General features: G+C 38.3%; 2 protein-coding genes across 2 annotated transcripts; both read left to right on the top strand.

Annotated features, from left to right (window-relative positions):
• Nucleotides 1–208: 208 nt before the first annotated feature.
• LOC137046005 (olfactory receptor 52Z1P-like) lies at nucleotides 209–1,153 on the top strand. The gene has a single exon (XM_067423063.1). The coding sequence runs from the start codon at nucleotides 209–211 to the stop codon at nucleotides 1,151–1,153; it is 945 nt and encodes a 314-aa protein (XP_067279164.1).
• A 1,844-nt stretch (nucleotides 1,154–2,997) lies between these two features.
• cbr1l (carbonyl reductase 1-like) lies at nucleotides 2,998–24,497 on the top strand. Its single transcript, XM_067424069.1, has 4 exons — nucleotides 2,998–3,446; nucleotides 21,403–21,583; nucleotides 21,671–21,794; nucleotides 23,882–24,497. The coding sequence occupies exons 1-4, from the start codon at nucleotides 3,158–3,160 to the stop codon at nucleotides 24,119–24,121; spliced, it is 834 nt and encodes a 277-aa protein (XP_067280170.1). The 5' UTR covers nucleotides 2,998–3,157; the 3' UTR covers nucleotides 24,122–24,497.
• Nucleotides 24,498–25,316: the final 819 nt, after the last annotated feature.

The following is a 25,316-nucleotide window of genomic DNA, read 5'->3' as shown; positions in this document are numbered from 1 at the left end:
CTGACCTGAAAGGATTTGGGATGTTTCTTTTGAAATGATTTATAAATATTGTATTTGTCTCTGATATTTGCAGTGGCCCTATACAAGGGAAGCCTGTTCATCTGCTTATAACTTGTTTCCATTAGCCCATACAACTGATTTAATCTACTTGGCAAGAATGTAATGTACCGTTTTTTTCTTTAACTGCAGTGTGCTGAACAATTTAAAGATGAAAAACTCATCAGTTGTGTCATCTGTCATACTGGAGGTCCTTTACAGAATGGAGGATCTTAAATACCTTTACTTCATGATCTTTTTTATGTTGTACATGTTTGTACTCTTTGCTAACACCACTTTGATTTTTATTGTAATTTCTGACAAAGCACTTCACAAACCTATGTATGTCTTTCTATGTAACTTGGCTGTCAACGGCATCTATGGTGGCACGGCTTTGCTTCCGTCCTTGATGGGTACTTTGATGTCTCCTTCTCATGAGGTATCTTTGGAGTGTTGTAAGGCTCAAACCTATTTCTTGCACACATATGTTATTATAGAATTCACCATTCTTTCAGTGATGTGCTATGATCGCTATGTGGCCATCTGCTACCCGCTACAGTATCACAGTATTATGACAATCACAAGGGTGTATAAACTAATTGCTTTCTCGTGGGGTTATCCTTTAGTGGCATTCGCTTTGTTTTTTATTCTGACTCTGCGCTTGACAATCTGTAGGAACATAATTGGGCGAGTGTACTGTTCCAACTATTCTCTTGTCAAATTGTCCTGTGAAGACACAAATGTTGTGAGTGCAATTGGATTGTTTTCTGTTGTTGTATATACTTTTCCTCAGCTTGCAATGACCCTTTACTCATATGGACATATTCTAAAAATATGCTTCACTGCCACTAAAAAGTCTAAAATAAAAGCACTGAAGACCTGCATGCCACACTTATTTGCAATATTGAACTATAGCGTGGGCTGTTTTTTTGAAATTGTACAAAGTCGCTTTGACACAAGTTATCTTCCATTTGAAACACAAACCGTTATGTCACTTTATTTCTTGATATTTCCTCCTATTCTGAATCCAGCCATTTATGGACTGAGTGTTCAGGCTCTGAGAGACAATATTTTTAGACTTTTTAGCTCTAAGAATAAGTTATTGCCTTTGAAATAGAATTTTTGTTATTTTATAGATATTAAAAAAGTTATAAAAGATATCAAAAATGCTTTCAAAAGTCCAACATTTGTGAGCAATATCTGAATTATGTTTGTCATAAGAAAATACAGTACTCAGTTACTAGTGTATGTGACAAAGCAAATGTAATAAACACACTGATTGTCATCATTCAAGAAAACTGGCAATATCTAGTTTTACTTCTGTTCTGTTACTCTCTTTACTAAGAAAAATGGGGGGGGGGGGGTGATGGTTTGATAGATTTTCAACATATTAAGTCCAATGCATGGATATTAATATGTTGCAATACACAATATTATGGGTTATAGGGCATTTCAGTATAATTCTAAAAATGTGCACCTTAAGGTCATTGTACACAGTTTGGGCCTTTGAATAAAACTGGGGTTTCTTTTCCTCGAGTTAAGCTTAATCTTGTATATGAGCCATATACAATAACCAAAAACCCATAAGCAAACTTTTGTATTATTATTTTTGTATATGACTTTTGACTAATATTTAATATGTCAGGCTTTATATGATTAAAATGACAACTGATGACTTCTCAAATTGTGTTTCATCGCATCATCCGGTTACTTATTACTTGTTTACAGCCTGGTTTTATAGCATTTCTTGACAGGCTAAAAGCTGATAGAATCTTATATGTTCCTGTAGTCTGTCAACCACACATCAAAACTTAAAGAATTATAAAATCAATATTAAATATCTGGCTAGATCTGGTTTGTTTGTTTATTTGTTTAATGTCCTCGTGCTATTAATTCAAATAACATGCAGAACAATAATAGTAAAATTGTTTTACAGTGCAGGTGCTGTTAAAGCATTTAATTCGCAATTAATTAAATTAAAGTACTGTAGTAAAGCATTAAAACTGATGGTCATATATTTGCATTTAGTTGTATTTTTATTGTCTGTCTTCATTGCTTATTTGCATGTTATTTGATTTTAACATAACCTAATGTAATGCGTAATTCAAAATATAGGTAAAATACCTGTAAAACAACAACAACAACAACAACAAAATACTCCTTAGGCCTATTTAAAATTCCTTATTCTGTATACACTACATTGTACATTGTGCCCTTTTACGGATTTCTTTTTACAGTGTGGCATCTCATGCCATGCACAATTATTTGCTTTATTTAAACAGCAGATGGCAGCAAATTAACACAAATCACAACACAACTTGATCCGCACTCCATTCACTGATGATAGCTTGCTATCAAGAAGATATTAAAAAGCAAAACCTGTCGAGTTGTAAATGTTTTGTGAAATTATAATTCTTTTCTTTGCACCTAGATTTGTTAGGCCTATAGATTAAAGTTTCAAAGTTTCAATTATTGCTCCTTCATTGCAACATATTTATTTGAATGCGTGGTTCTTTGTTTAGTGTTAATTTTGCTAGGTATATAGGCTAGGCCTGCTCTTTGTTATTGCAAGAACTGCATGTGTTTTGTGGAAGAACATTGTAGCCGGAGCTACTTCTTTCTTTTTATGTAACAACAAGTCACGCAGGTACTGGCTGGGGTGCAGAGTCCGCTGCGGTCCAGCTCGTTCTAAAATAGTCTGAATAATAAGGCGTATATAGTGATTAATTCAAGATAAGACAAAAAAACGATTTGGAAGATGGATTCATGGTGTAACACGCTCATGTAAATTTCAAACAAAAAATGTACCCATGGGCTAGTGTCTATCAGTCTATAAAACCAAACATTTAATGCATTTTTTTTAAACATGCAATATTTTATAGGCTATAACATATGCATTTAAGTTACCTGTGGGCAATAAAACACCTATCAATCAATGTTATCAGCATGAGAGCAAAAGTAAGCATGACTTTACACTTTCTTTTGTTCGTGTCAGTTTTAGAGGAGGAGCTGCACGCGGAACAGTTCAGAAACTAGCATTACAGCATTAAACACCAGAGTGCAGATTCGAAATATTCGTGACTTCATTTCTTCGCTTAACGGCAGACAATATAACCCCATAATGTCCACAAGAGTGGCTGTAGTTACAGGGGCAAATAAGGGCATCGGACTGGCGATTATTAAAGGGCTGTGCAAGGCAGGTTTCAAAGGAGATATCCTCCTCACGGCACGAAATGAGAAACTGGGTCAAGAAGCTGTTGCTGGACTGCAAGCTGAGGGGTGCAAAAACGTAAAATTCCACCAACTTGATATTTGTGACCAAGGAAGCGCCCTAAAACTCAAGACATTTCTGGAGGAGAAGTACGGCGGCCTGGATGTTCTTATCAACAATGCGGGAATTGCCTTCAAAAGTTAGTTGAATGTCCTGTTTTTTTTCTTTTTTCGACTTAAATGAGTCAAAAAGTGTCAAAATGTGTGTGTGGGTTTTATATATATATATATATATATATATATATATATATATATATATATATATATATATATATATATATATATATATATATATATATACAGTCCCTGACAAAAGTCTTGTCGCGTATCTATTTTCTAGAAGTAACGTTACCTGATATTAACATGACTTTTAATTAGGGGCCAAGCACCGAAGGTGCGGAGGCACCTATTGAAATCGTTAGTGTTCCTATTATTAGGGGCCAAGCACCGAAGGTGCGGAGGCACCTATTGAAATCGTTAGTGTTCCTATTATTATTCTGCTTCTTCTTCTTCTTCTTCCGCCATAGGAGTCTCTGGCAGCCCATAGAACCGTATGGTAAAAAGTTGTGAAATTTGGCACACTCATAGAGGCCAGTCTGAGCTGTCACTATAGCAAATTTGGTGCCTCTAACTCAATCCCTCTAGCGCCACCACCTGTCCAAAGTTTCACTCATATTTATGCTTATAACTTTTGACCCCTAAGGGCTAGAAACAAAATTCTTTTTTCATCGGATTCCTTGGCTCAAGCCGATTCGATTTCACCCTATGATGTCATTTTCCGGTATGCAAATTTTCCCGCCATTTTCAATTTTCTGAAAAACCTACTTTTTCGAACTCCTCCTAGGCCGTTGCTCCGATTTTCACGAAAATTGAAACAGATCATCTTCAGAGCATGTTGACAAAAAGTTATGGAATTCAAGTTGATTCGTCCAATCGTTTTCAATAAACGCACAAACAAATTTTACGTGGAGGTTGCAAAAACACACTAAAGGCTATATCTCCGCAACGCTTTATCGTATTCAAACCAACCTTGGTACATGTCATCACAAGCATGACTTGAAGCAACATGCAGCGTTTCGGCGCAGCGCCACCTACCTGTCCGGAGATACGAAAAATGCCTATTTTGGCTTATAACTTCTGAACCGTTTATCCAAAAATCATAAAATTGGTCTCATTAGATTCAGGGCGTCATGCCGAGTCGACTGATATCCAATTTTACCATGTCGGCCATTTTGGATGTCGGCCATTTTGAATTATGTGCAAAAATGCTGTATTTTATGAACGCATGAACAGATTGTTATGAAACTTGGTATGGGTCATCACCACGATGCCCTGAAGTAGCCTGAGAAGTTTCGAAACAGCGCCACCTAGTGGAGAATTTTTTTTTTCAAACGCTTATAACTTTGGGTGTGGTTGACATATTTTGATGGGAGTGTGTTTTTTGGTCTCCTGAATCCTTGCCGACTCCAACGATACCAGACTTGCCAGGTTTCGGCATATGGTTTGCACAGAGTTGTAATTTAGTGCTTAAAAAACATTTGCTGATATCTTCGAAACCGCTAGTCCGATCGAGACGAAACCAGCCTCAGAAGTTCGGAAACATAGGTCGATAGCTATACGCTAATGCCCAAATCTCAAAATATTGATAGTAAGGGGTAGTAAAATCCAATCAAAGTCAGGTGTCAGTCATTTTTTACGTGTTTTTTCATATAAATGTCTATAACTCCAAAACAAAATGAAATATTTTCACCAAACTTGACACACATATGTATGGGCTCACTACGAGGACACATAAAAAAATTGGTGGGATTGTGCCTCTTGGTGGCGCTATAATAAAACAAAACATGAAATTCCCATTGACTTCAATGCAGTATTACGGTTTAAAATGCTAATGCTATAATTTAAGAATGCACTAGTGTATCATTACAAAACTCGGTATGTGTCTTCCGCTCTATGTCCCGAAGATATTCAAAAAGTTTCGGGGCAGCGCCACCTTGTGGTCAAAAGTTGTAATAAAATGTACAAAAATGCTAATAACTTTTGATTAAATTAGCCTATTGTAATGAGACTGGTCATAATACATTCATTGGCTCATGCCGAGAAGATAGATACCAATTTTGCCATATTTTGCAAACATATCTGTGCTACATCTTGTTATTTGTTAAAAATCTACTTTTTCAAACTCATCCTAGACCGTTTGTCCGATTTTCACCAAAATTGATCCGTATCGTCTTCAGACCATGCTGACAAATAGTTATGGATTTCGGATTGATAGACAAAACAGTTTTCATATACCACTGCAACAGAGTTGAGCCATGATGCAAAAATTACTCTTGAGGCTGTATCTCTGCAATGCTTTGACATATTGACACCAAACTTTGCATGTGTCATTGTCATCTCAATCTGACTAAACCACATCAGTTTCGTAACAGTGACACCTATTGGTCGAAAGTGATAAACCATTAAACCATTATTATTGACTGTATTTAAAATTTGACTGCTATTTTGCCTAAAATCAACTTAATAGGTCCTTAATGGCTCATTGTTGCAGTTGGCTTGAGACTTCCAGCCATGCTGGCATGTCTTGTCTTCTTCTTTGCGCTTGGCCCCGATAATGGCTGCTTGCAGCTATATTTAGGGGCCAAGCACCGAAGGTGCGGAGGCACCTATTGAAATCGTTAGTGTTCCTATTATTAGGGGCCAAGCACCGAAGGTGCGGAGGCACCTATTGAAATTGTTAGTGTTCCTATTATTATTATTCTGCTTCTTCTTCTTCTTCTTCTTCTTCTTCTTTTTCTTTTTCTTCCGCCATAGGAGTCTCTGGCAGCCCATAGAACCGTATGGTAAAAAGTTGTGAAATTTGGCACACTCATAGAGGCCAGTCTGAGCTGTCACTATAGCAAATTTGGTGCCTCTAACTCAATCCCTCTAGCGCCACCACCTGTCCAAAGTTTCACTCATATTTATGCTTATAACTTTTGACCCCTAAGGGCTAGAAACAAAATTCTTTTTTCATCGGATTCCTTGGCTCAAGCCGATTCGATTTCACCCTATGATGTCATTTTCCGGTATGCAAATTTTCCCGCCATTTTGAATTTTCTGAAAAACCTACTTTTTCGAACTCCTCCTAGGCCGTTGCTCCGATTTTCACGAAAATTGAAACAGATCATCTTCAGAGCATGTTGACAAAAAGTTATGGAATTCAAGTTGATTCGTCCAATCGTTTTCAATAAACGCACAAACAAATTTTACGTGGAGGTTGCAAAAACACACTAAAGGCTATATCTCCGCAACGCTTTATCGTATTCAAACCAACCTTGGTACATGTCATCACAAGCATGACTTGAAGCAACATGCAGCGTTTCGGCGCAGCGCCACCTACCTGTCCGGAGATACGAAAAATGCCTATTTTGGCTTATAACTTCTGAACCGTTTATCCAAAAATCATAAAATTGGTCTCATTAGATTCAGGGCGTCATGCCGAGTCGACTGATATCCAATTTTACCATGTCGGCCATTTTGGATGTCGGCCATTTTGAATTATGTGCAAAAATGCTGTATTTTATGAACGCATGAACAGATTGTTATGAAACTTGGTATGGGTCATCACCACGATGCCCTGAAGTAGCCTGAGAAGTTTCGAAACAGCGCCACCTAGTGGAGAATTTTTTTTTTCAAACGCTTATAACTTTGGGTGTGGTTGACATATTTTGATGGGAGTGTGTTTTTTGGTCTCCTGAATCCTTGCCGACTCCAACGATACCAGACTTGCCAGGTTTCGGCATATGGTTTGCGCAGAGTTGTAATTTAGTGCTTAAAAAACATTTGCTGATATCTTCGAAACCGCTAGTCCGATCGAGACGAAACCAGCCTCAGAAGTTCGGAAACATAGGTCGATAGCTATACGCTAATGCCCAAATCTCAAAATATTGATAGTAAGGGGTAGTAAAATCCAATCAAAGTCAGGTGTCAGTCATTTTTTACGTGTTTTTTCATATAAATGTCTATAACTCCAAAACAAAATGAAATATTTTCACCAAACTTGACACACATATGTATGGGCTCACTACGAGGACACATAAAAAAATTGGTGGGATTGTGCCTCTTGGTGGCGCTATAATAAAACAAAACATGAAATTCCCATTGACTTCAATGCAGTATTACGGTTTAAAATGCTAATGCTATAATTTAAGAATGCACTAGTGTATCGTTACAAAACTCGGTATGTGTCTTCCGCTCTATGTCCCGAAGATATTCAAAAAGTTTCGGGGCAGCGCCACCTTGTGGTCAAAAGTTGTAATAAAATGTACAAAAATGCTAATAACTTTTGATTAAATTAGCCTATTGTAATGAGACTGGTCATAATACATTCATTGGCTCATGCCGAGAAGATAGATACCAATTTTGCCATATTTTGCAAACATATCTGTGCTCCATCTTGTTATTTGTTAAAAATCTACTTTTTCAAACTCATCCTAGACCGTTTGTCCGATTTTCACCAAAATTGATCCGTATCGTCTTCAGACCATGCTGACAAATACTTATGGATTTCGGATTGATAGACAAAACAGTTTTCATATACCACTGCAACAGAGTTGAGCCATGATGCAAAAATTACTCTTGAGGCTGTATCTCTGCAATGCTTTGACATATTGACACCAAACTTTGCATGTGTCATTGTCATCTCAATCTGACTAAACCACATCAGTTTCGTAACAGTGACACCTATTGGTCGAAAGTGATAAACCATTAAACCATTATTATTGACTGTATTTAAAATTTGACTGCTATTTTGCCTAAAATCAACTTAATAGGTCCTTAATGGCTCATTGTTGCAGTTGGCTTGAGACTTCCAGCCATGCTGGCATGTCTTGTCTTCTTCTTTGCGCTTGGCCCCGATAATGGCTGCTTGCAGCTATATTTAGGGGCCAAGCACCGAAGGTGCGGAGGCACCTATTGAAATCGTTAGTGTTCCTATTATTATTCTGCTTCTTCTTCTTCTTCTTCCGCCATAGGAGTCTCTGGCAGCCCATAGAACCGTATGGTAAAAAGTTGTGAAATTTGGCACACTCATAGAGGCCAGTCTGAGCTGTCACTATAGCAAATTTGGTGCCTCTAACTCAATCCCTCTAGCGCCACCACCTGTCCAAAGTTTCACTCATATTTATGCTTATAACTTTTGACCCCTAAGGGCTAGAAACAAAATTCTTTTTTCATCGGATTCCTTGGCTCAAGCCGATTCGATTTCACCCTATGATGTCATTTTCCGGTATGCAAATTTTCCCGCCATTTTGAATTTTCTGAAAAACCTACTTTTTCGAACTCCTCCTAGGCCGTTGCTCCGATTTTCACGAAAATTGAAACAGATCATCTTCAGAGCATGTTGACAAAAAGTTATGGAATTCAAGTTGATTCGTCCAATCGTTTTCAATAAACGCACAAACAAATTTTACGTGGAGGTTGCAAAAACACACTAAAGGCTATATCTCCGCAACGCTTTATCGTATTCAAACCAACCTTGGTACATGTCATCACAAGCATGACTTGAAGCAACATGCAGCGTTTCGGCGCAGCGCCACCTACCTGTCCGGAGATACGAAAAATGCCTATTTTGGCTTATAACTTCTGAACCGTTTATCCAAAAATCATAAAATTGGTCTCATTAGATTCAGGGCGTCATGCCGAGTCGACTGATATCCAATTTTACCATGTCGGCCATTTTGGATGTCGGCCATTTTGAATTATGTGCAAAAATGCTGTATTTTATGAACGCATGAACAGATTGTTATGAAACTTGGTATGGGTCATCACCACGATGCCCTGAAGTAGCCTGAGAAGTTTCGAAACAGCGCCACCTAGTGGAGAATTTTTTTTTTCAAACGCTTATAACTTTGGGTGTGGTTGACATATTTTGATGGGAGTGTGTTTTTTGGTCTCCTGAATCCTTGCCGACTCCAACGATACCAGACTTGCCAGGTTTCGGCATATGGTTTGCGCAGAGTTGTAATTTAGTGCTTAAAAAACATTTGCTGATATCTTCGAAACCGCTAGTCCGATCGAGACGAAACCAGCCTCAGAAGTTCGGAAACATAGGTCGATAGCTATACGCTAATGCCCAAATCTCAAAATATTGATAGTAAGGGGTAGTAAAATCCAATCAAAGTCAGGTGTCAGTCATTTTTTACGTGTTTTTTCATATAAATGTCTATAACTCCAAAACAAAATGAAATATTTTCACCAAACTTGACACACATATGTATGGGCTCACTACGAGGACACATAAAAAAATTGGTGGGATTGTGCCTCTTGGTGGCGCTATAATAAAACAAAACATGAAATTCCCATTGACTTCAATGCAGTATTACGGTTTAAAATGCTAATGCTATAATTTAAGAATGCACTAGTGTATCATTACAAAACTCGGTATGTGTCTTCCGCTCTATGTCCCGAAGATATTCAAAAAGTTTCGGGGCAGCGCCACCTTGTGGTCAAAAGTTGTAATAAAATGTACAAAAATGCTAATAACTTTTGATTAAATTAGCCTATTGTAATGAGACTGGTCATAATACATTCATTGGCTCATGCCGAGAAGATAGATACCAATTTTGCCATATTTTGCAAACATATCTGTGCTCCATCTTGTTATTTGTTAAAAATCTACTTTTTCAAACTCATCCTAGACCGTTTGTCCGATTTTCACCAAAATTGATCCGTATCGTCTTCAGACCATGCTGACAAATAGTTATGGATTTCGGATTGATAGACAAAACAGTTTTCATATACCACTGCAACAGAGTTGAGCCATGATGCAAAAATGACTCTTGAGGCTGTATCTCTGCAATGCTTTGACATATTGACACCAAACTTTGCATGTGTCATTGTCATCTCAATCTGACTAAACCACATCAGTTTCGTAACAGTGACACCTATTGGTCGAAAGTGATAAACCATTAAACCATTATTATTGACTGGATTTAAAATTTGACTGCTATTTTGCCTAAAATCAACTTAATAGGTCCTTAATGGCTCATTGTTGCAGTTGGCTTGAGACTTCCAGCCATGCTGGCATGTCTTGTCTTCTTCTTTGCGCTTGTTATTATTCTGCTTCTTCTTCTTCTTCTTCTTCCGCCATAGGAGTCTCTGGCAGCCCATAGAACCGTATGGTAAAAAGTTGTGAAATTTGGCACACTCATAGAGGCCAGTCTGAGCTGTCACTATAGCAAATTTGGTGCCTCTAACTCAATCCCTCTAGCGCCACCACCTGTCCAAAGTTTCACTCATATTTATGCTTATAACTTTTGACCCCTAAGGGCTAGAAACAAAATTCTTTTTTCATCGGATTCCTTGGCTCAAGCCGATTCGATTTCACCCTATGATGTCATTTTCCGGTATGCAAATTTTCCCGCCATTTTGAATTTTCTGAAAAACCTACTTTTTCGAACTCCTCCTAGGCCGTTGCTCCGATTTTCACGAAAATTGAAACAGATCATCTTCAGAGCATGTTGACAAAAAGTTATGGAATTCAAGTTGATTCGTCCAATCGTTTTCAATAAACGCACAAACAAATTTTACGTGGAGGTTGCAAAAACACACTAAAGGCTATATCTCCGCAACGCTTTATCGTATTCAAACCAACCTTGGTACATGTCATCACAAGCATGACTTGAAGCAACATGCAGCGTTTCGGCGCAGCGCCACCTACCTGTCCGGAGATACGAAAAATGCCTATTTTGGCTTATAACTTCTGAACCGTTTATCCAAAAATCATAAAATTGGTCTCATTAGATTCAGGGCGTCATGCCGAGTCGACTGATATCCAATTTTACCATGTCGGCCATTTTGGATGTCGGCCATTTTGAATTATGTGCAAAAATGCTGTATTTTATGAACGCATGAACAGATTGTTATGAAACTTGGTATGGGTCATCACCACGATGCCCTGAAGTAGCCTGAGAAGTTTCGAAACAGCGCCACCTAGTGGAGAATTTTTTTTTTCAAACGCTTATAACTTTGGGTGTGGTTGACATATTTTGATGGGAGTGTGTTTTTTGGTCTCCTGAATCCTTGCCGACTCCAACGATACCAGACTTGCCAGGTTTCGGCATATGGTTTGCGCAGAGTTGTAATTTAGTGCTTAAAAAACATTTGCTGATATCTTCGAAACCGCTAGTCCGATCGAGACGAAACCAGCCTCAGAAGTTCGGAAACATAGGTCGATAGCTACACGCTAATGCCCAAATCTCAAAATATTGATAGTAAGGGGTAGTAAAATCCAATCAAAGTCAGGTGTCAGTCATTTTTTACGTGTTTTTTCATATAAATGTCTATAACTCCAAAACAAAATGAAATATTTTCACCAAACTTGACACACATATGTATGGGCTCACTACGAGGACACATAAAAAAATTGGTGGGATTGTGCCTCTTGGTGGCGCTATAATAAAACAAAACATGAAATTCCCATTGACTTCAATGCAGTATTACGGTTTAAAATGCTAATGCTATAATTTAAGAATGCACTAGTGTATCATTACAAAACTCGGTATGTGTCTTCCGCTCTATGTCCCGAAGATATTCAAAAAGTTTCGGGGCAGCGCCACCTTGTGGTCAAAAGTTGTAATAAAATGTACAAAAATGCTAATAACTTTTGATTAAATTAGCCTATTGTAATGAGACTGGTCATAATACATTCATTGGCTCATGCCGAGAAGATAGATACCAATTTTGCCATATTTTGCAAACATATCTGTGCTCCATCTTGTTATTTGTTAAAAATCTACTTTTTCAAACTCATCCTAGACCGTTTGTCCGATTTTCACCAAAATTGATCCGTATCGTCTTCAGACCATGCTGACAAATAGTTATGGATTTCGGATTGATAGACAAAACAGTTTTCATATACCACTGCAACAGAGTTGAGCCATGATGCAAAAATGACTCTTGAGGCTGTATCTCTGCAATGCTTTGACATATTGACACCAAACTTTGCATGTGTCATTGTCATCTCAATCTGACTAAACCACATCAGTTTCGTAACAGTGACACCTATTGGTCGAAAGTGATAAACCATTAAACCATTATTATTGACTGTATTTAAAATTTGACTGCTATTTTGCCTAAAATCAACTTAATAGGTCCTTAATGGCTCATTGTTGCAGTTGGCTTGAGACTTCCAGCCATGCTGGCATGTCTTGTCTTCTTCTTTGCGCTTGGCCCCGATAATGGCTGCTTGCAGCTATATTTAGGGGCCAAGCACCGAAGGTGCGGAGGCACCTATTGAAATCGTTAGTGTTCCTATTATTATTATTCTGCTTCTTCTTCTTCTTCTTCTTCTTCTTCTTCTTCTTTTTCTTCTTCCGCCATAGGAGTCTCTGGCAGCCCATAGAACCGTATGGTAAAAAGTTGTGAAATTTGGCACACTCATAGAGGCCAGTCTGAGCTGTCACTATAGCAAATTTGGTGCCTCTAACTCAATCCCTCTAGCGCCACCACCTGTCCAAAGTTTCACTCATATTTATGCTTATAACTTTTGACCCCTAAGGGCTAGAAACAAAATTCTTTTTTCATCGGATTCCTTGGCTCAAGCCGATTCGATTTCACCCTATGATGTCATTTTCCGGTATGCAAATTTTCCCGCCATTTTGAATTTTCTGAAAAACCTACTTTTTCGAACTCCTCCTAGGCCGTTGCTCCGATTTTCACGAAAATTGAAACAGATCATCTTCAGAGCAGGTTGACAAAAAGTTATGGAATTCAAGTTGATTCGTCCAATCGTTTTCAATAAACGCACAAACAAATTTTACGTGGAGGTTGCAAAAACACACTAAAGGCTATATCTCCACAACGCTTTATCGTATTCAAACCAAACTTGGTACATGTCATCACAAGCATGACCTGAAGCAACATGCAGCGTTTCGGCGCAGCGCCACCTACTGGTCCGGAGATACGAAAAATGCATATTTTGGCTTATAACTTCTGAACCGTTTATCCAAAAATCATAAAATTGGTCTCATTAGATTCAGGGCGTCATGCCGAGTCGACTGATATCCAATTTTACCATGTCGGCCATTTTGGATGTCGGCCATTTTGAATTATGTGCAAAAATGCTGTATTTTATGAACGCATGAACGGATTGTTACGAAACTTGGTATGGGTCATCACCACGATGCCCTGAAGTAGCCTGAGAAGTTTCGAAACAGCGCCACCTAGTGGAGAATTTTTTTTTTCAAACGCTTATAACTTTGGGTGTGGTTGACATATTTTGATGGGAGTGTGTTTTTTGGTCTCCTGAATCCTTGCCGACTCCAACGATACCAGACTTGCCAGGTTTCGGCATATGGTTTGCGCAGAGTTGTAATTTAGTGCTTAAAAAACATTTGCTGATATCTTCGAAACCGCTAGTCCGATCGAGACGAAACCAGCCTCAGAAGTTCGGAAACATAGGTCGATAGCTATACGCTAATGCCCAAATCTCAAAATATTGATAGTAAGGGGTAGTAAAATCCAATCAAAGTCAGGTGTCAGTCATTTTTTACGTGTTTTTTCATATAAATGTCTATAACTCCAAAACAAAATGAAATATTTTCACCAAACTTGACACACATATGTATGGGCTCACTACGAGGACACATAAAAAAATTGGTGGGATTGTGCCTCTTGGTGGCGCTATAATAAAACAAAACATGAAATTCCCATTGACTTCAATGCAGTATTACGGTTTAAAATGCTAATGCTATAATTTAAGAATGCACTAGTGTATCATTACAAAACTCGGTATGTGTCTTCCGCTCTATGTCCCGAAGATATTCAAAAAGTTTCGGGGCAGCGCCACCTTGTGGTCAAAAGTTGTAATAAAATGTACAAAAATGCTAATAACTTTTGATTAAATTAGCCTATTGTAATGAGACTGGTCATAATACATTCATTGGCTCATGCCGAGAAGATAGATACCAATTTTGCCATATTTTGCAAACATATCTGTGCTCCATCTTGTTATTTGTTAAAAATCTACTTTTTCAAACTCATCCTAGACCGTTTGTCCGATTTTCACCAAAATTGATCCGTATCGTCTTCAGACCATGCTGACAAATAGTTATGGATTTCGGATTGATAGACAAAACAGTTTTCATATACCACTGCAACAGAGTTGAGCCATGATGCAAAAATGACTCTTGAGGCTGTATCTCTGCAATGCTTTGACATATTGACACCAAACTTTGCATGTGTCATTGTCATCTCAATCTGACTAAACCACATCAGTTTCGTAACAGTGACACCTATTGGTCGAAAGTGATAAACCATTAAACCATTATTATTGACTGTATTTAAAATTTGACTGCTATTTTGCCTAAAATCAACTTAATAGGTCCTTAATGGCTCATTGTTGCAGTTGGCTTGAGACTTCCAGCCATGCTGGCATGTCTTGTCTTCTTCTTTGCGCTTGGCCCCGATAATGGCTGCTTGCAGCTATATTTAGGGGCCAAGCACCGAAGGTGCGGAGGCACCTATTGAAATCGTTAGTGTTCCTATTATTATTATTCTGCTTCTTCTTCTTCTTCTTCTTCTTCTTCTTCTTCTTTTTCTTCTTCCGCCATAGGAGTCTCTGGCAGCCCATAGAACCGTATGGTAAAAAGTTGTGAAATTTGGCACACTCATAGAGGCCAGTCTGAGCTGTCACTATAGCAAATTTGGTGCCTCTAACTCAATCCCTCTAGCGCCACCACCTGTCCAAAGTTTCACTCATATTTATGCTTATAACTTTTGACCCCTAAGGGCTAGAAACAAAATTCTTTTTTCATCGGATTCCTTGGCTCAAGCCGATTCGATTTCACCCTATGATGTCATTTTCCGGTATGCAAATTTTCCCGCCATTTTGAATTTTCTGAAAAACCTACTTTTTCGAACTCCTCCTAGGCCGTTGCTCCGATTTTCACGAAAATTGAAACAGATCATCTTCAGAGCAGGTTGACAAAAAGTTATGGAATTCAAGTTGATTCGTCCAATCGTTTTCAATAAACGCACAAACAAATTTTACGTGGAGGTTGCAAAAACACACTAAAGGCTATATCTCCACAACGCTTTATCGTATTCAAACCAAACTTGGTACATGTCATCACAAGCATGACCTGAAGCAACATGCAGCGTTTCGGCGCAGCGCCACCTACTGGTCCGGAGATACGAAAAATGCATATTTTGGCTTATAACTTCTGAACCGTTTATCCAAAAATCATAAAATTGGTCTCATTAGATTCAGGGCGTCATGCCGAGTCGACTGATATCCAATTTTACCATGTCGGCCATTTTGGATGTCGGCCATTTTGAATTATGTGCAAAAATGCTGTATTTTATGAACGCATGAACGGATTGTTACGAAACTTGGTATGGGTCATCACCACGATGCCCTGAAGTAGCCTGAGAAGTTTCGAAACAGCGCCACCTAGTGGAGAATTTTTTTTTTCAAACGCTTATAACTTTGGGTGTGGTTGACATATTTTGATGGGAGTGTGTTTTTTGGTCTCCTGAATCCTTGCCGACTCCAACGATACCAGACTTGCCAGGTTTCGGCATATGGTTTGCGCAGAGTTGTAATTTAGTGCTTAAAAAACATTTGCTGATATCTTCGAAACCGCTAGTCCGATCGAGACGAAACCAGCCTCAGAAGTTCGGAAACATAGGTCGATAGCTATACGCTAATGCCCAAATCTCAAAATATTGATAGTAAGGGGTAGTAAAATCCAATCAAAGTCAGGTGTCAGTCATTTTTTACGTGTTTTTTCATATAAATGTCTATAACTCCAAAACAAAATGAAATATTTTCACCAAACTTGACACACATATGTATGGGCTCACTACGAGGACACATAAAAAAATTGGTGGGATTGTGCCTCTTGGTGGCGCTATAATAAAACAAAACATGAAATTCCCATTGACTTCAATGCAGTATTACGGTTTAAAATGCTAATGCTATAATTTAAGAATGCACTAGTGTATCATTACAAAACTCGGTATGTGTCTTCCGCTCTATGTCCCGAAGATATTCAAAAAGTTTCGGGGCAGCGCCACCTTGTGGTCAAAAGTTGTAATAAAATGTACAAAAATGCTAATAACTTTTGATTAAATTAGCCTATTGTAATGAGACTGGTCATAATACATTCATTGGCTCATGCCGAGAAGATAGATACCAATTTTGCCATATTTTGCAAACATATCTGTGCTCCATCTTGTTATTTGTTAAAAATCTACTTTTTCAAACTCATCCTAGACCGTTTGTCCGATTTTCACCAAAATTGATCCGTATCGTCTTCAGACCATGCTGACAAATACTTATGGATTTCGGATTGATAGACAAAACAGTTTTCATATACCACTGCAACAGAGTTGAGCCATGATGCAAAAATTACTCTTGAGGCTGTATCTCTGCAATGCTTTGACATATTGACACCAAACTTTGCATGTGTCATTGTCATCTCAATCTGACTAAACCACATCAGTTTCGTAACAGTGACACCTATTGGTCGAAAGTGATAAACCATTAAACCATTATTATTGACTGTATTTAAAATTTGACTGCTATTTTGCCTAAAATCAACTTAATAGGTCCTTAATGGCTCATTGTTGCAGTTGGCTTGAGACTTCCAGCCATGCTGGCATGTCTTGTCTTCTTCTTTGCGCTTGGCCCCGATAATGGCTGCTTGCAGCTATATTTATTATTCTTCTTCTTTTTCCGCCATAGGAGTCTCTGGCAGCCCATAGAACCGTATGGTAAAAAGTTGTGAAATTTGGCACACTCATAGAGGCCAGTCTGAGCTGTCAATATAGCAAATTTGGTGCCTCTAACTCAATCCCTCTAGCGCCACCACCTGTCCAAAGTTTCACTCATATTTATGCTTATAACTTTTGACCCCTAAGGGCTAGAAACAAAATTCTTTTTTCATCGGATTCCTTGGCTCAAGCCGATTCGATTTCACCCTATGATGTCATTTTCCGGTATGCAAATTTTCCCGCCATTTTGAATTTTCTGAAAAACCTACTTTTTCGAACTCCTCCTAGGCTGTTGCTCCGATTTTCACGAAAATTGAAACAGATCATCTTCAGAGCATGTTGACAAAAAGTTATGGAATTCAAGTTGATTCGTCCAATCGTTTTCAATAAACGCACAAACAAATTTTACGTGGAGGTTGCAAAAACACACTAAAGGCTATATCTCCGCAACGCTTTATCGTATTCAAACCAACCTTGGTACATGTCATCACAAGCATGACTTGAAGCAACATGCAGCGTTTCGGCGCAGCGCCACCTACCTGTCCGGAGATACGAAAAATGCCTATTTTGGCTTATAACTTCTGAACCGTTTATCCAAAAATCATAAAATTGGTCTCATTAGATTCAGGGCGTCATGCCGAGTCGACTGATATCCAATTTTACCATGTCGGCCATTTTGGATGTCGGCCATTTTGAATTATGTGCAAAAATGCTGTATTTTATGAACGCATGAACAGATTGTTATGAAACTTGGTATGGGTCATCACCACGATGCCCTGAAGTAGCCTGAGAAGTTTCGAAACAGCGCCACCTAGTGGAGAATTTTTTTTTTCAAACGCTTATAACTTTGGGTGTGGTTGACATATTTTGATGGGAGTGTGTTTTTTGGTCTCCTGAATCCTTGCCGACTCCAACGATACCAGACTTGCCAGGTTTCGGCATATGGTTTGCGCAGAGTTGTAATTTAGTGCTTAAAAAACATTTGCTGATATCTTCGAAACCGCTAGTCCGATCGAGACGAAACCAGCCTCAGAAGTTCGGAAACATAGGTCGATAGCTATACGCTAATGCCCAAATCTCAAAATATTGATAGTAAGGGGTAGTAAAATCCAATCAAAGTCAGGTGTCAGTCCTTTTTTACGTGTTTTTTCATATAAATGTCTATAACTCCAAAACAAAATGAGATATTTTCACCAAACTTGACACACATATGTATGGGCTCACTATGAGGACACATAAAAAAATTGGTGGGATTGTGCCTCTTGGTGGCGCTATAATAAAACAAAACATGAAATTCCCATTGACTTCAATGCAGTATTATGGTTTAAAATGCTAATGCTATAATTTAAGAATGCATTAGCGTATCGTTACAAAACTCGGTATGTGTCTTCCGCTCCATGTCCTGAAGATACTCAAAAAGTTTCGGGGTAGCGCCACCTTGTGGTCAAAAGTTGTAATAAAATGTACAGAAATGCGAATAACTTTTGATTAAATTAACCCATTGTAATGAAACTGGTCATAATACAGTCAATGGCTCATGCCGAGAACATGGATACCAATTGTGCCATATTTTGCAAACCTATCTGTCCTCCGTCTTGTTATTTGTTAAAAACCTACTTTTTCAAACTCATCCTAGACCGTTTGTCCGATTTTCACCAAAATTGATCCGTATCGTCTTCAGACCATGCTGACAAATAGTTATGGATTTCGGATTGATAGACAAAACAGTTTTCATATACCACTGCAACAGAGTTGAGCCATGATGCAAAAATTACTCTTGAGGCTGTATCTCTGCAATGCTTTGACATATTGACACCAAACTTTGCATGTGTCATTGTCATCTCAATCTGACTAAACCACATCAGTTTCGTAACAGTGACACCTATTGGTCGAAAGTGATAAACCATTAAACCATTATTATTGACTGTATTTAAAATTTGACTGCTATTTTGCCTAAAATCAACTTAATAGGTCCTTAATGGCTCATTGTTGCAGTTGGCTTGAGACTTCCAGCCATGCTGGCATGTCTTGTCTTCTTCTTTGCGCTTGGCCCCGATAATGGCTGCTTGTTAATCAATTGGTGTTAGAAATAGCTCATATGAAAAGCTAAAACCCTCCCAAATGATGTTTAATGCACTGAAATAAATAATGTTCACAGAAAAAATATTTATCATTTAATCAAGACGGAAAGGTCAAATTTTGGCAAGACAAAAGTTTTGTCGCCTATACAGAAATTGAACAAATTTACAGCAAATACAAAAATATGTCTGCAAATTAAGTTGTGGTGCTGTGAGATCCAAATTTAATATCTTGTAGTATGACTTCCATGAGCTTGAAGGACTGCATCCATGCGGTTTGGCAAGGATTCATACAATTTATTGATGAAGTCATCAGGAATAGCTAAGAAAGCAGTCTTGCATGCCTCCCAGAGTTCATCAATATTCTTTGGTTTCGTCTTCCATGCGTCCTCTTTCATCCTACCCCACATATGCTCAATGATGTTCATGTCTGGTGACTGGGCTGGCCAATCCTGGAGCATCGTGATCTTCTTCGCCTTGAGGAACTTTGATGTGGAGATGGAAGTATGCGATGGAGCACCGTCCTACTGCAGAATTTGGCCTCTTTTATGGTTGGGAATATAAGAGGTAGCTAAGATTTCTTGTTATTTTAGACTATTGATGTTGCCTTCCATCCTGCAGATCTCTCGCACACCCCCATTCTGGATGTAACCCCAGACCATGATTTTTCCGCCACCAAACTTCACTGTTTTCTGGGTGAATCTCGGATCCATTCTGGCTCCAGTAGGTCTCCTGCAATATTTGCGGCGACTGTGGTGTAATTCAACAAAAGATTCATCTGAAAAATCCACCTTCAGCCACTTTTCCAGCGTCCATCCTTTTAGCAGGCTGTGGGCCTTGGCAAACGCCACACGGTTTTTCAATTGTCTTTTGTTTAGTGCTGGCTTCTGGGCACTGATTCGACCATGGAGGCCATTTCGAGACAGAATCCGACAAACTGTTCTGGTTGACACAGGGACTTCAGGTGACCAGGTCTCGTGGAGCTCTGCTGCAGTGGAAAATGGGCTGGCCTTGGATTTTCGAGCCAACAAACGGTCCTCTCGAGCAGTTGTCTTGCCGGGTCTGCCTGACCTGGGCTTGTCAAAAACGTCTCCAGTCTCTTCAAATCTTTTTTTTATCCTCTGTACTTGACGCTGAGACACATTGTAGGTGTCTGCCACATCAGCAGTGGATCTGGTCTTCAGCCTCTTGATAATCAAAACTTTAGTCTCTGGGTGAATCTTAGGCATGTTTGCAGAGGTCTAGTTGCAGTTGATGTGAAGGTCTAGTGTACTGGGTTCTTTTTATACACACTTGAGACCAAATTGATCCATTATTAGTCAAAGGTGAAGCTCATATGACAAGGCGACAACACTTATGTCTTTGCAAAAATTGACTCAATGGGCTTTACCAAGCTGTGAATATTAGAATTCTTTTTGAAAGTTTAGTTTTTCACTGAAACATGATCACAAAAGCTGGTGGGATTAAAATGAGCCATTTCTTGTAAAAAAAATCTTGATTAGAAATATATTTCAGCGGCACTTTAGGTCAATTTGTACACAAGCGACAAGACTTTTGTCAGGGACTGTATATATATATATATATATATATATATATATATATATATATATATATATATATATATATATATATAGGCCTTTTTTTTACAAATATTATTTTTTATAAATATTATATTATTAGGCCAATGTCGGACAAGTTACTATAAAAAGTAATTAACTAGCTACTAATTACTTCCTCAGCAATGAATTAGATTACTGCAAGTAGCCACTATTTCTAAAAAGTATTGCATTACTTATTAGCCTACTAACTACTTTCTAAATCTCATATCTGCATAATCCCATGCTGACCCGTTGAAAAATTCAAAAATTGACTTAAAACTGCTCTTGAAATTAAATAATTAAAGGGAGGTTGCATTCAAAACATACATTTAAACATTAAAGTTTGCTATTGAATGTACTATTGTATTCATAGAAACAGTATACTATTTAATAAAATTACATCAGAAGTAACTAGTTAAATTACAGAAAATTTAAGAGTAATCCCTTACTTTACTATTTCAAGGGAAATAAATTAAATTACAGTAACTAATAATGCATTACACCAAACACTGATCATATTATATTATATTAGTATGACACTTTTCAATATAATTTCTCTAAACCTTACTTTTTTTTAATACCTCATTAAAAAGATTTATATAAAAAAAAAACACATTCTGCAAATACATCCATTCAAAATTCTCTTCTTCTTCTTCTAGATTCCGCGACAGAGCCGTTTGGAGAACAGGCTGAGGTGACCATGCGCACAAACTTCTGGGGAACACTGTGGGTGTGTCATGCTCTTCTTCCGATACTTCGACCCAATGCTCGAGTGGTCAATGTGTCCAGCTTTGTTAGCAAGAAATCGCTTGACCAGTGCAGTCCCGAACTACAGGCAAAGTGTGTGAATCAATTTGTATAATAATTCATAAGGTAAAGTAAACAGTATAGCTAGTATTTTTTTGTTTTATGTTTACCTCTGGACAGATTCAGAAATAAAGATTTGGCAGAGGAGGACTTGTGTTTGCTGATGGGAGAGTTTGTTCATGCTGCACAGACAGGAGATCATACAGCTCAGGGCTGGCCGAACACTGCCTATGGTACCAGCAAGGTAACACACTTCCTTATTTTTCCCTGGCTGCATCCAAAATCAGAGAAAACACTGCCTCAGCAGGCAGCATATAAGGCACGTCTGAATCTAATGATCATATTACATCATGTCTACTGAGGTACCTTCATCTGATTGATTTTTGAAGGTAGCATAAATGTATCATTCGCTGTCTATGATATCCCACAATCCTGGACATTAAATTGTCCACGATATAGATACGATAACTGGTACCTGTAAGCAGTTGCTGGTCAGTTTGTGTATAAATGTTTTTACCAACCTTTACCAACCAGAAATAAGTAATGTAGTAATTAAAAATTCATTAAGTTATCACCAAAACTCCCTTTATTTTGTTGTAGATCATTAAACCGTTGTGATGCCTCAGAATTCTGTCCAAAATCAGTTTTGTGTGGTCCCTTCATGCGCAAACGTAGCCTGCAATGTCATTGCCTCATAGGGCAGTAAGACAAGTCAAGTCAAGTCAAGCCAACTTCATTTATATAGCGTTATTTTTACCATCTGATGCAGCTTTACAGTGATAAAAGGAAATTAATGGCTTAATGTTAAGGCTGTACATTAGCTCTAGAAAAATGTATTGTCCAGCTAAAGTAAGTTTTGATTAATTAATTTCCACTGTAAAAAATCACTAGTTATTTACTTTGGGGGCAATTACACGACAGCATTTTCAACCAAAATAGAAAACTCACAATTTGTTCCTGCCGAATAATCCGGATGGCAACAGTGCCGACGACTAGAGAACGCAAACCTTGAAAGAGGTTTTGAAACAGTTTCAAAACGATACAGTTTTCATCTTCGTGTAGACTTCAAAAAACCGTGAATCCACGAGAACTGTGATGACATGCACTTAAGCATATAAGTCCATAAGCAAACGCGTTTGAATACGTATGTGCGCAGGTTCGTAGTTTTTCTGTACAAAATGACCGCTAAAATACTTAAAGGTGCACTATGCAATTTTCCGTCCACTAGAGGTCGCCTATTCAAAACAAATGCGTAGTTTGATGACACAAAGTTTGAGTGCAGTATCTTGGGACATGTGGTCTTCAACTCACAGCTGGTGGAAAATAGGACTCGGGCAGAAATCATGTTCATGCATGCGGTTATTAACATTACTGTAGTGTGAAGCAGAGCAGGACCGAGTGTTGTGGAGCTGAGCACGGCCGCTGGAGCGTTTGTTACAAAAATACCTGCCTCGCGAACACTGGGGCTTTTATTATGATGGGACAGGACACATTCACCGGGTGCCTGCAGTATTTCCGCTCTTCTGGTTTTGATTATGAGGTAATGCAGCTCTGTTGATCATATTAGATACATTTAAGTGTGTTGAAAATGATGTTATGACGTTGCGTTCACTTGTTCACACTGCTAAGAGTAAAGCGCTTCTGCCAAATAAAACCCCAAACTGAGGGTAGCGCAGATATGACGTAATTGACAGGCGACTTCCTCAGACTATGCTGAAACATCCCGGTCCTTAGTTAAAATATCAATTTCCTCACAATTTACAAATAGTTGAAAACATTTGGGATATTGTAAGTACTCAACTGAACAAAATGTATAACACTGGCCTAGTGGTTTTTGGATATTTTACTGCAAAAAAACAACATAGTGCACCTTTAATACAGTAGTGTGCATAATACAGCGTTTTTAGTCGTTTCCAATCATTTTGATAACATTTTCATCTGTACAGAAGGAAAGTGGAGTGAAGGAGGCCTTCTAGTTGACATAGTCTCTGCTGACACTTTAGGGCGGCATTGTGGTCGTCATAGTGATCTGGATATGGCCTGGTTACGCCAGACTACTGTAAACCTTGGGATAAACAGAGAGATTAATATTAGCGTAGATGCTATTCTTTTTAGGATGTAACCAATACACCAGGGCACGTGTTCCTGATTCCTGCTGATCAAGTTAATGCAGCTTCCTAACAAGTCAGCTGCCTAAGTTTTCGAATGCATCCCCTAACATTCAAATGATTTGCTAGGCCGTGTATCTTAGCAATAAGCAGGCCCAGACAAAATCTGTCAGGAAAGGAATTGGTTGTCACTGAACCGTATTTGTTTTCTGTCATTTTTTAGATTGGTGTGACTGTGCTATCAAAGATCCAGGCTCGAGTTCTCAGCGAGGCCAGGCCAGGTGATGGTATCCTTCTGAATGCTTGCTGTCCAGGATGGGTGCGGACTGATATGGCTGGACCAAATGCTACCAAGAGTCCAGAGGAAGGAGCAGAAACTCCTGTTTATCTGGCCATGCTGCCTGAAGGTGCCAAAGAGCCGCATGGGCAGCTAGTGTGGGACAAGACTGTACAGGAATGGTAGAGTGGAGAAAACAGGCATCATCAGTCCATTCCATCTAAACAATAATGTCATGATTACATCTAGAACGAACTGACTTTTCCAAAATATACTGACATGTTGACATTATGAGAGGCATACTGTAAAATTTAACTTGACTTGGCACATTTTCTTGAAAGTAATTGTATGGTTTATGAGTTCTCCATATCAGATGTTCAGTATCTTCTCAGTTTCTTGGGTCATTTTGTTTATCTCACTAAGATAAAAAGAAGATAAACAGATTTTGGCCTCAAATTCCTTGTCCACAGAACAAATTTTACTATCTGAACCAACTGAAATCTCTGTATACATTCCTGTTTTATGAATCTAAATAAATAGTTTGCCAAATATTTGTGAACTTGTAATCTTAAATTGTAACGTAACCGTTAAAACGATTCGTTGACTGCATTCTCATTCTTCATGCTCAAAGGTTATTTCTGCTTACATCATACTTGTTTTAGGTTAACTTGAAGCATTATTTAGAGAAATATTTACTGTATACAAGATGGCTTTTGTTCCCTGCAATTTACACACAATCATACCGGCCTCACCACCCAGGGTACGTTTATGAAGTAAAACAGCACTGATGTTATGCAAGCTTTTGTTGCCCAAGACTCCACTCTTAAGAAATCAAAGCCATCATAAAACAATCTGTAAAACAATCCAACTTATAAACTGATAATATTTGGAGGTATCTTAACCTTATTGGCCAACAGAAAGCAAATAATTATTTGGCTGTCAAGTGATAAAACACCTCAGTGTCATTAAACAGGAAACCATATTGTTTGGATCATGGTCATAATATTACACCACAGAAGCTAAGCAAAAGCAACAATACATTATTTCATTCACTACTTTGGTTTTAAATAAACAGATAAATGTTTCTTTAAGTATTAACTTTGTCACACCCTGTCAACAATCCTGAATCGTTGAGAAAGTATGGTAGATGTGTAACCAGCAGAGAGCGCCATAGATTTACATTCTCTTTATTTACGAGGGCTGGAAAAGCCTGCAACAGAATCGCTTGCCAGCCTTATAATTGGAACTTAAATTTCATACTGAAAACTCAGAATGTCAAAACACCTTTCATCAACAAAAATCTAATCACTTTAGATTACTTGTCCCAAAAAATATATAAGTATTAAGTTTTTATTCATTTGTGAAAAGTCCAAGTAATCCT

The sequence above is a fragment of the Pseudorasbora parva genome, chromosome 18 (assembly GCF_024679245.1).
Source record: "Pseudorasbora parva isolate DD20220531a chromosome 18, ASM2467924v1, whole genome shotgun sequence".
NCBI classification, from domain to species: domain Eukaryota; kingdom Metazoa; phylum Chordata; class Actinopteri; order Cypriniformes; family Gobionidae; genus Pseudorasbora; species Pseudorasbora parva.
The sequence above is the reverse complement of the archived record's forward strand: the minus strand, read 5'-3'. Positions and strand labels throughout refer to the sequence as shown.

Excerpts from the sequence above, each read along its gene's own strand:
- cbr1l (XM_067424069.1), top strand. The coding sequence starts at position 3,158 with ATGTCCACAAGAGTGGCTGTAGTTACAGGGGCAAATAAGGGCATCGGA. Across the intron at positions 3,447-21,402 it reads TGCGGGAATTGCCTTCAAAA|ATTCCGCGACAGAGCCGTTT; the intron begins GTTAGTTGAATG and ends TTCTTCTTCTAG. Across the intron at positions 21,584-21,670 it reads AGTCCCGAACTACAGGCAAA|ATTCAGAAATAAAGATTTGG; the intron begins GTGTGTGAATCA and ends ACCTCTGGACAG.
- LOC137046005 (XM_067423063.1), top strand. The coding sequence starts at position 209 with ATGAAAAACTCATCAGTTGTGTCATCTGTCATACTGGAGGTCCTTTAC.